The sequence below is a fragment of the Schistocerca serialis genome, chromosome 3 (genome assembly GCF_023864345.2).
Source record: "Schistocerca serialis cubense isolate TAMUIC-IGC-003099 chromosome 3, iqSchSeri2.2, whole genome shotgun sequence".
In the NCBI taxonomy this organism is placed as follows: Eukaryota; Metazoa; Arthropoda; class Insecta; order Orthoptera; family Acrididae; genus Schistocerca; species Schistocerca serialis.
The window spans coordinates 883,226,199-883,241,303 of record NC_064640.1 but is presented as its reverse complement, the minus strand read 5'-3'; the positions used below and the strand labels follow the sequence as shown (position 1 = coordinate 883,241,303).

Below are 15,105 nucleotides of genomic sequence, written 5' to 3'. Positions count from 1 at the left end.
GAAATCAGGGAATTTCACTAGGCAAAACGTGTGGCAACAGTATTTAGGCATGTACAGAAACTTACAAATATTGTTTTCCTGTAAAGTATTGAAGAAGAAATTGTAAAAGAATAAAATGATGCTAATATGAAGTACCCTCCTTGAGTCACCGTGTGTGGTTTGTGAAGTATTACTGTAGATGCAACTAGAAATCGAACTTTATTTTTCCAATGGAAAGACTGTTAACTTGTAAGGAGGAGGAAATTTCGAATACGTTCAACCATACTGATTTAGCTGTTTCTGTATGTGCCTAATCCACTTCATACAAATACTGAGATGATGCTTTCAGCAAATCTATGGTCAGTTTCTTTCTCTATGTTTATCCTTTACCCTCTGGGGGCTAACAACTCATTTGTATGCACATGGCAAGCACAGGGCTATTTCAGCACCTGCTTCCTTTCTGGTGCTGCAGTCTCCTCTCTCTGACTGTCCTACTTCTCATACTCTCTGTTTTCTTTCATTTACATCTTTATACATTTGTTTTCCATCAGTTTTTTTGTGGTTGGAGACAGTTTTGGCCCCGTTTTGGATTTGACCACCATGTTTCTAAATATCTTCCAGTAATATGGTCAGATCAGAGAAGAACATGTTAAATAGCTCAAACTGCCTACTGCGTAAAAGATCCTATGTGTGTAATAGCTGTGTAAACTTGAATATGTACATACAAGCCAGCACTGTAACCAGCCTGATGTCGTGGGATCATTATGTACCCACTTCAAAGAGTCCCATGAAAACATAGGGATCACATTTTCATTGCTGAGCTTCTAGCTCGCCATACATGTGAAGGAGGTGCACATCATCTTGGGGCACCAGGATCCCCAGCAGTGGCCATTGTCCCAAATGACCTTCATTACGGTTCGGTGGCGACCCTGGGGAGAGCCCTTGATTGGAGTAGATAGCATCAAGACAGACGTTTTGCACATGGAACACGTCAAACACAACCAGCATAAAGGCCCTACTGCTCTGGCTCTCCCAGCAGATAGGTATAGACACTTCAGTGCATACAATTAAAATACAGCTACTTTCCTACACAGGCTACCTCATGTTAAGAAGGACAAACCAGAAATCTGGAAATGAAACAATTTATTAAATACTTGATGTGTACTAGAATAGATATATGTACTTGTACAATGACAAAACTGTTATTTTTCATGTAGCAAATACAAGATAAATTTGGAGAAGAGGAGCTATTAGAAGATGACTTCCTGAAGCTCATCTTTGTGAACAATTGCCTTTGTGTGTAAATTGTATGGCACACTGTCCTAGGAAAAGAAAATGCAATAATATAAAAAACAGACAGCCCGTTGTGCAGTAAGGCAATAAAAAAATGAGAATGTATGCATCTAGTCGATGTGATCACAAATTATCACAGCCATCACTCCCACACACCTCATACCTCAACATTTTCAAAAACAAATATACCATCTGCTATAAACAAAGGACATCCAACCAAAATGAAAAAAATATTTGCAAGAAATATCTCCACCCCTTGTAACTTTCAGTCTTACAGAGCCAGCTGGATCCTCCCAGCTGATTTCACAGGAGACACTTCATATATATTTGACAGCAAGAGAGAGGAAAACTCACTTCACAGCCACATCCTCCCAAAATGTATCAGACTGCAGAGTACCCAGCATTGCCTGGGTATATTTTGTTTTTATTGCAGTCTCCTCCACCTCTCTCTCTGTCCATCTCTTTCAACCCCTTTCTCTGTTCACCTCCTCCAAATCCCATCCCCTCGGTCCACATGCTCCTGCCCTCTCTCTCGCTGCCTATCAGCTTCTCCATCCCTTTTTCCAGCATCTCCAGCCTTCTGTCTCTTCACCACCTCGTCCCCTCTGTGTTCTCCACCACCCCGTCCCCTCTGTGTTCTCCACCACCTCGTCCCCTCTGTGTCTCCCCCCTCCCACCTCACTCCCTCTTTCTTGCCCCCCCCTCTGTCTAGCCCCCCCCTGACCGATGACTTTGCTGTTTGGTCTCTGCCCCCAAATCAACCCAATCTCCCCCAATACCTCGTCCCCTCTGTCCCCCCATGCCTCGTCCCCTCTGTCCCCCCATGCCTCGTCCCCTCTGTCCCCCCATGCCTCGTCCCCTCTGTCCCCCCATGCCTCGTCCCCTCTGTCCCCCCATGCCTCGTCCCCTCTGTCCCCCCATGCCTCGTCCCCTCTGTCCCCCCATGCCTCGTCCCCTCTGTCCCCCCCATGCCTCGTCCCCTCTGTCCCCCCATGCCTCGTCCCCTCTGTCCCCCCATGCCTCGTCCCCTCTGTCCCCCCATGCCTCGTCCCCTCTGCCCCCCCATGCCTCGTCCCCTCTGCCCCCCCATGCCTCGTCCCCTCTGCCCCCCCCCATGCCTCGTCCCCACTGTCCCCCCCCCATGCCTCGTCCCCACTGTCCCCCGCCATGCCTCGTCCCCACTGTCCCCCCCCATGCCTCGTCCCCTCTGTGCCCCCCCATGCCTCGTCCCCTCTGTGCCCCCCCATGCCTCGTCCCCTCTGTCCCCCCCCATGCCTCGTCCCCTCTGTCCCCCCATGCCTCGTCCCCTCTGTCCCCCCATGCCTCGTCCCCTCTGTCCCCCCCATGCCTCGTCCCCTCTGTCCCCCCCATGCCTCGTCCCCTCTGTCCCCCCCATGCCTCGTCCCCTCTGTCCCCCCCATGCCTCGTCCCCTCTGTCCCCCCATGCCTCGTCCCCTCTGTCCCCCCCATGCCTCGTCCCCTCTGTGCCCCCCCCCATGCCTCGTCCCCTCTGTGCCCCCCCCCATGCCTCGTCCCCTCTGTGCCCCCCCCCCATGCCTCGTCCCCTCTGTGCCCCCCCCCATGCCTCGTCCCCTCTGTGCCCCCCCCATGCCTCGTCCCCTCTGTGCCCCCCCCCCATGCCTCGTCCCCTCTGTGCCCCCCCCCATGCCTCGTCCCCTCTGTGCCCCCCCCCATGCCTCGTCCCCTCTGTGCCCCCCCATGCCTCGTCCCCTCTGTGCCCCCCCCATGCCTCGTCCCCTCTGTGCCCCCCCCATGCCTCGTCCCCTCTGTGCCCCCCCCCCATGCCTCGTCCCCTCTGTGCGCCCCCCCATGCCTCGTCCCCTCTGTGCCCCCCCATGCCTCGTCCCCTCTGTGCCCCCCCATGCCTCGTCCCCTCTGTGCCCCCCCCATGCCTCGTCCCCTCTGTGCCCCCCCCATGCCTCGTCCCCTCTGTGCCCCCCCCATGCCTCGTCCCCTCTGTGCCCCCCCATGCCTCGTCCCCTCTGTGCCCCCCCCATGGCCTCGTCCCCTCTGTGCCCCCCCCCATGCCTCGTCCCCTCTGTCCTCCCCATGCCTCGTCCCCTCTGTCCCCCCCATGCCTCGTCCCCTCTGTCCCCCCCCCATGCCTCGTCCCCTCTGTCCCCCCCCCATGCCTCGTCCCCTCTGTCCCCCCCCCATGCCTCGTCCCCTCTGTCCCCCCCCCCATGCCTCGGCCCCTCTGTCCCCCCCCATGCCTCGTCCCCTCTGTCCCCCCCATGCCTCGTCCCCTCTGTCCCCCCATGCCTCGTCCCCTCTGTCCCCCCCATGCCTCGTCCCCTCTGTCCCCCCCATGCCTCGTCCCCTCTGTCCCCCCCATGCCTCGTCCCCTCTGTCCCCCCCATGCCTCGTCCCCTCTGTCCCCCCCATGCCTCGTCCCCTCTGTCCCCCCCATGCCTCGTCCCCTCTGTCCCCCCCCACCAATGCCTCGTCCCCTCTGCCCCCCCCCACCAATGCCTCGTACCCTCTGCCCCCCCCCACCAATGCCTCGTACCCTCTGCCCCCCCCCCACCAATGCCTCGTACCCTCTGCCCCCCCCCACCAATGCCTCGTCCCCTCTGCCCCCCCCCCAATGCCTCGTCCCCTCTGCCCCCCCCCCCAATGCCTCGTCCCCTCTGTCCCCACCCATGCCTCGTCCCCTCTGTCCCCACCCATGCCTCGTCCCCTCTGTCCCCCACCCATGCCTCGTCCCCTCTGTCCCCCACCCATGCCTCGTCCCCTCTGTCCCCCACCCATGCCTCGTCCCCTCTGTCCCCCCACCCATGCCTCGTCCCCTCTGTCCCCCACCCATGCCTCGTCCCCTCTGTCCCCCACCCATGCCTCGTCCCCTCTGTCCCCCACCCATGCCTCGTCCCCTCTGTCCCCCACCCATGCCTCGTCCCCTCTGTCCCCCACCCATGCCTCGTCCCCTCTGTCCCCCACCCATGCCTCGTCCCCTCTGTCCCCCACCCATGCCTCGTCCCCTCTGTCCCCCACCCATGCCTCGTCCCCTCTGTCCCCCACCCATGCCTCGTCCCCCCTGTCCCCCACCCATGCCTCGTCCCCCCTGTCCCCCACCCATGCCTCGTCCCCCCTGTCCCCCACCCATGCCTCGTCCCCCCTGTCCCCCACCCATGCCTCGTCCCCCCTGTCCCCCACCCATGCCTCGTCCCCCCTGTCCCCCACCCATGCCTCGTCCCCCCTGTCCCCCCCCCATGCCTCGTCCCCCCTGTCACCCCGCCTGCCTCGTCCCCCCTGTCACCCCGCCTGCCCCGTCACCTCTGCCCGCCCCTGCCCCGTCACCTCTGTCCCCCCCCCCTGGCCCGTCACCTCTGTCCCCCCCCCCCCCTGCCCCGTCCCCCCTGCCCCTTCCCGCCTGCCCCGTCCCCCCTGCCCCTTCCCCCCTGCCCCGTCCCCTGTCTCCACCACCGCCCGTCCCCTCTGTCTCCCCCCCCCCCCCCTTGCCTCCTCCACCTTGTGGTTAATGTGCTCGATTGTGGAGTATTGTGTAATTAAATGCATATGTGCTGTATCAAGTGAAATTTTTGTTCTGTATGTTACAGTTGGCAACTCATTTCTGGCACAGGAAGTCTGCGTGGATCGGCAACATCCACAGTTGATACTTCATCTCTTCTGGCGGCACCACAAACAGGCAACCAACCACCATTGTAAGCAAGACTGTCCTTAAAAGAACATTACTCATCATGAATAAATTGTTCAAAATATTATCATTTATGTACACGATTAAACTTTGGAGAGAGAGAGAGAGAGAGAGAGAGTGAGTGAGTGAGTGAGTGAGTGAGTGAGTGAGTGGGGGTGTGTGTGTGTGTGTGTGTGTGTGTGTGTGTGTGTGTGTGTGTGTGTGTGTGAGAGAGAGAGAGTCAAATATGTAAGTGTGTGTGTGGTTGGGGGGGGTAGGTGGGGCACGTGCTTTGAGTTAAGAAGATAGCTTATTCGAATCACCAGTAAAAGAACCATGTGATGGCATTACGCGTATATCTGGTTATTGCACCTGGTTTCCTATTGTTCACTGTTATCATCTGTGTGTTAATAATTACCAGCAATGAGAATGAAAATGTGTTATATGAGGGCTATCCACAAAGTACATTACGCTTTGGAATTAAAAATAAATAAAGTATTGGAAAATTTTTTGATTATATACAGATGAAAGCCACACTTAAATACTACTATTCTACATAGTTGCCATTTAAATTAAGGCACTTATAGTAGCGATGGATGAGCTTGGAAATTCCTTCGTCATAAAATTCGGCCGCCTGCGCCTTCTACCACGTGGTTACCTCTTCTTGAAGCTGTGCGTCGTCATCAAAACGCTGCATAGCCAACCACTTCTTCATTGCTGGGAATAAGTGGACGTCGCTTGGTGCCAGGTCGGGACTGTACGGCGGATGAGGAAACAACTCCCACTTAAAAGATTCGAGAACTTCACGAGTGGCATTTGCTGTGTGGGCCCGGGTGTTGTCGTGAATCAGCAAGATCTTTGAGCCCAACTTTCCCCTGCGCTTGTTTTGTATTGCTCTTCTGAGATTGTGCAGAGTTTGGCAATACCTTTAAGAGTTTATTGTAGTGCCTCTTTCCTGGAAATCCACAAAAATCACACCTTTTTTGTCCCAAAAGACAGTCACCATTACCTTCCTAGCCGACATTGTCTGCATACATTTCTTGGGTTTTTGGGGGGAATTTGTGTGCCCCCACTGCATTGACTGCAATTTTGTCTCGCAGTTCACATGCTTAACCAATGTTTCGTCACCAGTAATGTTGCGATCAAGTAATGAGTCGCCATCTTTCTCGTAAACTTCCAAAAACGTTAACACTGCAGCCATTCACTGATTTTTGTGAATCTCTGTCAAGATTTTTGGTATCCATCTTGCACAAAACTTGTGGTAACTAAGCTTTTCGGTAATGATTTCGTGCAACAAACTTCGTGAAATTTGTGGAAAACTCATAGAGAGTTCCGTTATTGTGAAATTACCGTTTTCAAGGACCGCGGCATCGACTTTTTCGACAAGTGCGGCAGTCACTATGCTGGGTCTTCCACTTCGCACTTCGTCGTGAACATTAGTTCGGCCATTTTTAAATATTATGACCCATTGACGCACTCCGCCTTCAGTGATGATGTCCCCATACACTTCACAAAGCTGCCGATAGATTTCTATTGGTGTACAGTTTTTTGCAGGCAGAAACCTTATTACAGCACGCACTTCACACTTCGCAGCATTTTCAATTAATGCTGACATTTCAAACTGTCACAGTAAGTCAACGGAGTACAGCACGAACCTCTCACTAGCATGGCAGGGTGCCGACTGAGCGGCGGAATGCCATGACACCCAAGATGGCCGCGCTAGCATCGCCCCTAATGGACACAAACGAAAATGTAATGTACTTTGTGGATAGCCCTCGTAGTTCGAAGATACACAAAATTTATATAAAAGTAATTGATACAAAGTTTCTAGAATAATCCAGTTTGGTTATAGATTTGTGCTGAATCCACAAATGTTGAATTAAAAGTATTATCAAAGAGTGAGTCTCACTTGGATCCTTTGTGACAGTTCTGAGTAATTGCTGCAATGCGCTGAGCAAAATGTAGACTGCAATATTGCGCCGCCTCCTGAGAAAATAAAAGATCTCTTCAATGCTAATTACAACACCATGGATCTGAATCTCATCGAAGGTTTTATATCAGCAGTGCTCATTTGTCTTCACATTCCAGATTTGATCTCAGATAGCACCTTCTAGATAAGACAAAGATGGTCTTTTATTTCATGTGTGTCACCACTTTATTAATTTTTCTGATAACATGAGTTTCCTCATAGGCAAAAAAATATTGGCATGACATTATCAGATTCGTGTTTGGAATTATAATGCCTTTTGTTTTAATGCTGTATCATCTGTAATGATCTCATTGTTGATAGTGTATTACCCAAAGTCTTCCTTTCTTTCTCTTTGTTTGCATCCTAGGTCCTTATAAAAGCCAATGGTTTTGCTTTTTTTTGTTTTAGTGATGAGCCATGTCATGTTATTATTCTATCATCACCTTGAAATAGGATTGGGGTACCCACTGCATTTTGGTCTCTCGGCCATTCAGCAAGAAGACAAAACTGTTGTCATATTTAGATGTGATAGCCACAAAATTTTGTCAGGAGCAATATTATATTTCAGTCTCTGCTCATCATCATCATACGTTGGGACTATGCTTGTCAATGTCCCATTAAAACCTGCTTTCAAACGATGTATGTGGCAAATGTTGTAATAAAAAAATACCTCTGATCATATGGACTAAAAAACTTTCCCATGGTTGGATATAACTGTTATGTGGTGCTCTGAGCTTCAAATTCGTGTCTTCCTCAAGGGACTTGGTGATGTATAAAGATTCAGCAGTTGTTACAGTTGTGGTGACAGTGGAACACTCAGTTCCAATTTGATGTTCCATGAAGATGATTATAATTTAGTGGACTAGAACTACTGTAGTTACAGATGTTTCTAGTGTTCCAGGGTACCTGAGACACATGATTTTCTCTCTGGTAAACCCTCCATTGGCTTATGTTCTGCCTGATGGATCCATAGAAATTTGGTCAATGATACCTGCAGATTATTGTAATAAGATTCTTCAGGAATCGCAGCCGAACAAATGTTGTAGTGTGGTGGGAAAAAACCACAGGATGGTTAGTTGTGGCTGACCATGGATGACAAGTATCCATTCCTTACACATTGAATCATTATTCCTTCTATGGCATTAATCAGAATTCTCCTTCAGTGGCATTTTCCATTTCTAAGACCTGCACTGTCTTCAACAGTTTTGGGTATTGCATTTCTTTGCTACTGGAATCTGTTTATGCAGCAGTGATTGCAGTATCAACCATTCCAAGGCATTCCTTTAAGAGATCTATAAAATAAAGAAATAAAAAATCAGCAGCCTTGTATTTATGGCTGTTTTTGTAGGCCATTGTGACATTACATTCCATAAGTCCTAGAGCCAATCGTGCAAGTGTCCTTATGGATCCTTCAGGCTTCTTAGTCGACAAAAACAGTGGTGATCCTTTAAAAATGTTGAACAATTTGTCAGATAAATGGGATTGTAACTTACTAATTTTCCAAACGACTACAAGGTACTCTTTCTTGGCCATAGAGTGGTGTCGTGAGATTTGGGGAGTTCCTTGGGTACATATACAGTCACTTTTCTAGTATTTTCCTGAATTTGTACTATAATTGTGTTAATCCTGTAACTTCTAGTATCAGTGTATGACAATGTCTCAAAGGATCCTTTTTGCTTTTTGAAAATGTGAAGTTTTTCTGCAATAATTCTAGTGGTCATGCCTTGGTATATGAAGAGCCTGTCACAGAATCCGGTTCCAAGAAAGCTGTTCCTCTCACAAATCAGTTGGGAAATAGGAATCTCTGTTATGACTTATTTTTCCCAGATTAAGATACATTCCATCTCCACTAAATAGGTGTCCCAACACTTTGTCTTTTACTGATGTAGTACTATAAGAGATTATGACAGACTTCAAAGCATTAGCTGAAGTTACAAGGTTTTTATGTACTTTTACTGCAAACAGTTTAGCTGTTTAGTGATGGAAAAAACAATTACAACATATAAGTAACAATAGAAAGGATTTTTGTGAATGCTGATAGTGGTAGTCTTGCAAAAGTTGATGCATTTATGCTTCACCCATTTAGAGCAGGGATATGTACAACGATGGACATTCTTTTCCCTGCTTCCTGCAACATCATTAAACTCACTCAAAACTAAGGAATTGTAGAACTTCTGAAATGGGTCTGTATATTATAACTAGATTGTCAACTATCAGTCATGAGCTAGGATCCAAAGCACAAATTATTCTTAGTAAAACTTGGTGCTCGTTGCCTATGCAGAAGCCATTCGGCAGAGATAGTGCATCAATTAGGTGTTCCATGGCACAACGGACAGTGCATTCAACTGTAGGGCAAGAGGTCCCAAGTTCGAATCTTGGTATGGTCAAATATTTTTAAAAGTTTTACACGAAATACAAAAGTAGTGTTAGCAAGAATTGATTTTAGCAGTTTTGTCGATTGTGGTATGTATTATTCATAGCTTCACGTTAGACTAAGTGTGAGAAACAGGCGACAGAAGATAAATGCATTTACTTTGTGAACAAACAATTCACTTTTTTATAAGACATTGCTATTAGTGAAAATGTAAACATGTGTCCACAATACAACGAGGTGTAGGTCGATGAGGTTATACAGTGAGATACGAAGCTTGCGCAACATTCAGGTGACGCAAATGTAAGGGCTGTGATGTTTGTGAGTGTAAACTAACGTTAGCGTCTGAAGCAGACTTACTTCATGTAAGATGATGAAACTGGAAAAGTTTAAACAATAAGGGTCCTAATTAGACAGTGCAATGTTAAAAAGGTAGTTTCTAATATATTAAAAAGTGTGTGGTCACATTAACTAGACAACATCTTTTTGAACGCGATGTTTGTGAACAATGATTGCAAAAGTAAGTGCATGAAAGCAGCAAGGAAAACTCAATATTATTCTGTTTCTGATCGGTGTGGTGAAGTTTTGTGATTGTGATTTTGTTTTCATATGAGAGGACTGTTTACTCATTTTACAAATGAGTTAAAATGTTCTTTCAGCTTTGATTCAGACCAGCAACCTAAGTTAGTGAACTTGTGTTTCGATATGCTGTCAATTTGCCATTGCAGTGCAACCACATTTTTCACATCTTATCATTCTCTGAAACACTCAAAAACAACTTTTCATGAGTTTACGTAGATGTATTTTTACAATATTTGCGAAATCATTCCACACTCACCTTCTTCACCTGATCTTGTGCCTTCTGATTTTCAGCTTTTCCTCTCTCTATCAGACAACCATCAAGGAACTTTCTTGCCAGATAAAAATGTGCTCTGAACATGGCTCAATGAGTTCTTCATCTCGGAACCACCTGATTTCTACAGTCACAGAATCAAAAGTTACTTCAGTATTGGCAGACTGTTGTAATTGGCAAAGGGGACACTATTATTGATGACTAAAGTCTCTGTTGTGTTTATAAGACTTATGAAAAACACTACGAACTTATGAACCAACCTAATACATTAGTGATTAATCAGTGTGTCAAACTATCTCACAGTAAAAGAAAGAAGAATGATAATGCATGTTACGGTGCACCTTTTATTGGAAATCAACTGTTATTCAGTGCTTCAAGGAAATGTTTGCAATGTTTTGACTACTGTGTGGGTAAAACATTTGTGACAACCTAAGAATGTGTCAAACCTAGTTGCCTGTCTTTTCCAGATGGGGACCGTCCAAGTAAGCTATCTCCACATGCCCCAAGGATTTCAATTTGAAACTGATTATTTCCCTATGTCCCAAAATTCTCAGAGGACCCACCCTGCTATTGGATAAGAACATCTAGCAAAAGCGAGCACTAGTCTCATTTCATGTTCGGAATCTCCTCTGAAATCTGGACCAAGTGACGTGTGGCAACTGGAGTTACTAGTGAATCTTCTAGGACGGCACTGATATTTTAAAAGGAAATGCATTGGTTAGAAAGTTAGTAACTGATATTCAAGTTTCCATCTGATACACAGTTGTAATTTGCCTTGTAGTATTTAATTTTGTGTAAACTCTGAAGACGGGGAAAAAGAAAATGTGACAAAAACTATCCGGACACCTGGCTGAAAGTGACTTAAAAGTTCGTGGTGCCCTCCATCGGTAATGCTGGAATTCAATATCATGTTGGCCCACCCTTAGCCTTGATGACAGCTTCCACTCTCACAGGCATACGTTCAATCAGGTGCTGGAAGGTTTCTTGGGGAATGACAGCCCATTCTTCACAGAGTGCTGCACTGAGGAGAGGCATCGATGTCAGTTGGTGAGGCCTGGCACGAAGTCGGCATTCCAAAACATCCCAAAGGTGTTCTGTAGGATTCAGGTCAGGACTCTGTGCAGGCCAGTCCATTACAGAGATGTTATTGTCATGTAATCACTCCGCTACAGGCTGTGCATTATGAACAGGTGCTCGATTGTGTTGATAGATGCAGTTGCCATCCCCAAATTGCTCTTCAACAGTGGGAAGCAAGAAGGTGCTTAAAACATCCAGGTAGGCCTGTGCTGCAATAGTGAAACGCAAAACAACAAGGAGTGCAAACCCCTCCATGAAAAACATGACCACACCACACCATAACATCACTGCCTCTGAATTTTACTGTTGACACTACACACGCTGGCAGATGATGTTCACTGTGGGCATTTGCCATACCCACACCCTGCCATCGGATCGCCACATTGTATACCATGATTCTTCACTCTACACAACGTTTTCCACTGTTTAACCATCCAATGTTTACGCTCCTTGCATCAAGCCAGGTGTCGTTTGGCATTTACCGGCGTGATGTGTGGCTTATGAGCAGCCGCTCAACCATGAAATCCAACTTTTCCCACCTCCTGCCTAACTGTCATAGTACTTGTAGTGGATCCTGATGCAGTTTGGAATTCCTGTGAGAGGATCTGGATAGATGTCTGCCTATTACACATTACGACCCTCTTCAACTGTCGGCAGTCTTTATCAGTCAACAGACGAGGTCAGCCTGCACACTTTTGTGTTGTACGTGCCCCTTCACATTTCCACTTCACTATCACATTGGAAACAGTGGACCTAGGGATGTTTAGGAGTGTGGAAATCTTGCGTACAGACGAATGACACAAGTGACACCCAATCACCTGATCACATTTGGAGTTCCACGGAGTGCCCCATTCTGCTCTCTCACAATGTCTAATGACTACTGAGGTTGCTGATATGGAGTACCTGGCAGTAGGTGGCAGCACAGTGCACGTAATATGAAAAATGTATGGTTTTGGGGGTGTCCAGATACTTTTGATCACATAGTGTATTTCCCCCATCTACATCATTCTGCCATAGTTAGTATGTTTCAAAGGAATAACCTCAGTCTTAAAGGCATTCCACGGTTAAGTTGACCTTGTCCATATGCCATTGCATAAATATAGCTCCAATACAGAAAAACTGGGGGAGAGGGAGAGAGAGATGGGGAGAGAGAGAGAGAGAGAGAGAGAGAGAGAGAGAGAGAGAGAGAGACTACACACTCCTTTCCCCTTGATAGAGGAGAAAATGGCGCGTTATGTCCTATGGTGCAAAGATGTGCTCTCCAAATTCAAAAGTAATGAGTCTTGTTATTTAAACATCATCGTTATTGGCATTTAAACATGGCTTTATTACTGCAGTGTTCCAACTAAGTTCCAAAACTAAGTGTGATTGTTTGAAGATGTCACAGTCCAGTGGTCACAGGCTGTTGAGAAGTGTGTGGTTACTGTTTCCTTCATTTCCTTAAATGCAGTGTCAGAATTGGTTCTCATAAAAACACTGTATGTGCAGTACCATTGTCTTTAAGTTCCAACTTTTTCTGATGTGTGAATAGTATCTCAGAAATGGAGATACAATAATTTGGTGTTTCATCACACCACCAATCCAAGATATTAATGAGGAATGCAGGCTGACCAGCTGAAGTTGTACCAAAGATATTTTTAATTTCCCTATAAACTTGACCTTGCCCCCATATAACATGGCCTCTGTCCTGTAAGTGAAGACTGCCTCACCTGGAATGTCAGCATTTTTCTCTGTTTTCTTAATTCGCATTTCAAAAAAATGTTTTTAGTTACACGAGGATTGGAACTTTAATAATGGCAACTATTTATTTACAGCTCGTACAAAATAGATAAGTGTTTCAAAGTTTTACAGACATTCCAAGTAGTCACCAGCACTGTGTAAAACCCATTGCCAGTGATGTGGAAGTCGTAGAATACTCTTAGCAGTGCCAGTTGTGTTGACAGTTCGAGCGGCGCGGTCTATTGCCTGACGAATTTGTAGCAGTTCTGAAGCGAATGCCGTAAAGTGTTGCCTTCAGTTTAGAAATAGAGTTGAACTCACAAGGGCTTAAGTCAGGGGAGTGCAGTAGGTGGTATAACACTTAGCAGCCCCATCAGTCATACAAATGAGTAACAACTTGCACTTTACATGCTTGAGCATTGTCCTGCAAAATGATGTTAAAGTCCTGCAGAAAGTGTCATCACTTCTGTCTCTATGCTGTTCGTTTTTGGAACACATCCTACAACCAGCTTAGAGGCAGAAGTAATGACACTTTCTGCAGACTCTGACCATCATTTTGCAGGACAATGCTCAATCACGTACAGTGCAAGCTGGCACTACTAAGAGTATCCTACGACTGGCAGTGGGTTATACACAATGCTGAGGACTACTTTGAAGGTCAGTAAAACTTTGAAACATGTATCTATTTTGTATGAGCTGTAAATAAATAGTTGCCACTACTAAAGTTCCAACCCTAGTATAAGAATCAAAATGTGACACATATGATGTTGTGGGTTACAGTCCAGAGACTGGTTTAACAAGACTCTACACGTTAGTTATACTTTGCAACCTTATTCATTGCTAAATAACTACTGCAACGTGCATCCATTTGAACTTGCTTACTGTAGTCAAGGCTTGGTCTCCCTGTAAAATTTATACCTCTCACACTTCCTCCATTACCAAACTGAAAATTCCTTGATGCCTCAGGATGTGTCCTATCAACTGATCTCTTATTGTAGCGAAGTTTCACCATAAATTTCTTTCTCAGTTAGATTCATTATCTCTTCATTAGTTATCTGATCTCCCCAGCTAATCTTCGGCATTCTTCTGTAGCATATTTCAAAAGCTTGTTTTCTTTTCTTGTCTGAACTGTCTGCTGTCCACATTTCACTTCCGTACAAGGTTACATTCCATACAAATACCTTCAGAAAATACTCCCCAACACTTAAATTTATAATTGATGTTAACCACTTTCTCTCCCTCAAAAATGTTTCCTTGCTATTGCCAATCTGAATTTGATATCTTATCTACATTAAGTCATCAAAATTTATTATTTTTGCCCTAATAGTAATGCCTAGCTGCTACTTTTAATGTATAATTGACAACTGCTTCTTCTAATTCGCTCAGAATTGCTTGATTTAATCACACTACATCCATTACCTTTAATTCACTCTTGTTGATATTCATGTCATTACATCTTATGAAGAGAATCTACATTCTGCTCAACTGATGTTAAAGGCCTTTGCTGTCTCTGACAGAATTACAGTGTCACCTGCAAACTACAACTTCCCGAATTTCTCCTTCATTTCCTTTTCTGCTTGCTCAGTGTAGAGATATTCATTGTACCTGCCAGAACCCCGACTCACTCCTTTCTCAACTATTGCCCCCCCCCCCCCCCCTTCCTGTCTTCACATTCTGCATTCTGTACAAGTTGTAGAATGCCTATCACTCCCTGTGTTTTTGAGTCAACATTCACAAAAGATTTCTCTAAATTTACAAATTTTGTAAATGTAGGCCTGTCTTTCCTCTACCTATCTTCTAAGATAACTTGCAGGGCCAATATTGCTTCACATGATTCTGCATTGCTCTAGAACCCAAACTGATCTTCTCCAAGGTTGGATTCTACCAGTTTTTGCAATCTTCTACAAATAATTTTAGTTAGCATTTAGTAGTGACTTATTAAGCTTTCTTTGGAATTAAAATTATTTCATTCTCCTCAAAGACTGCAGTCTGGTATGTATTGCACCCCACGTGAAATAGATTTGTTACAGTTGGTTTCCTCAAGTAATGCCATCTATTCCAGGTGCCTTGTTTGCAACTTAGATCTCTCAGTGCTATGTCAAATTCTTCTCGCAGTATCATACCTCGTACCTCATCTTCATATACTTCCTCTTCCATTTTCATAATATTGTCTTAAAGTTTTTTTAGTT

General features: G+C 46.0%; 1 protein-coding gene across 2 annotated transcripts in view; it reads left to right on the top strand.

Moving 5' to 3' along the window:
- LOC126471111 (myotubularin-related protein 14) overlaps positions 1-15,105 on the top strand; it is a 150,443-nt gene that overhangs the window by 108,958 nt on the left and 26,380 nt on the right. For both annotated transcript variants that reach the window (XM_050099192.1, XM_050099193.1), the window contains exon 8: positions 4,851-4,955. In XM_050099192.1, the coding sequence (XP_049955149.1) occupies positions 4,851-4,955 (105 nt within the window). The remainder of the gene's footprint in view (positions 1-4,850; positions 4,956-15,105) is intronic.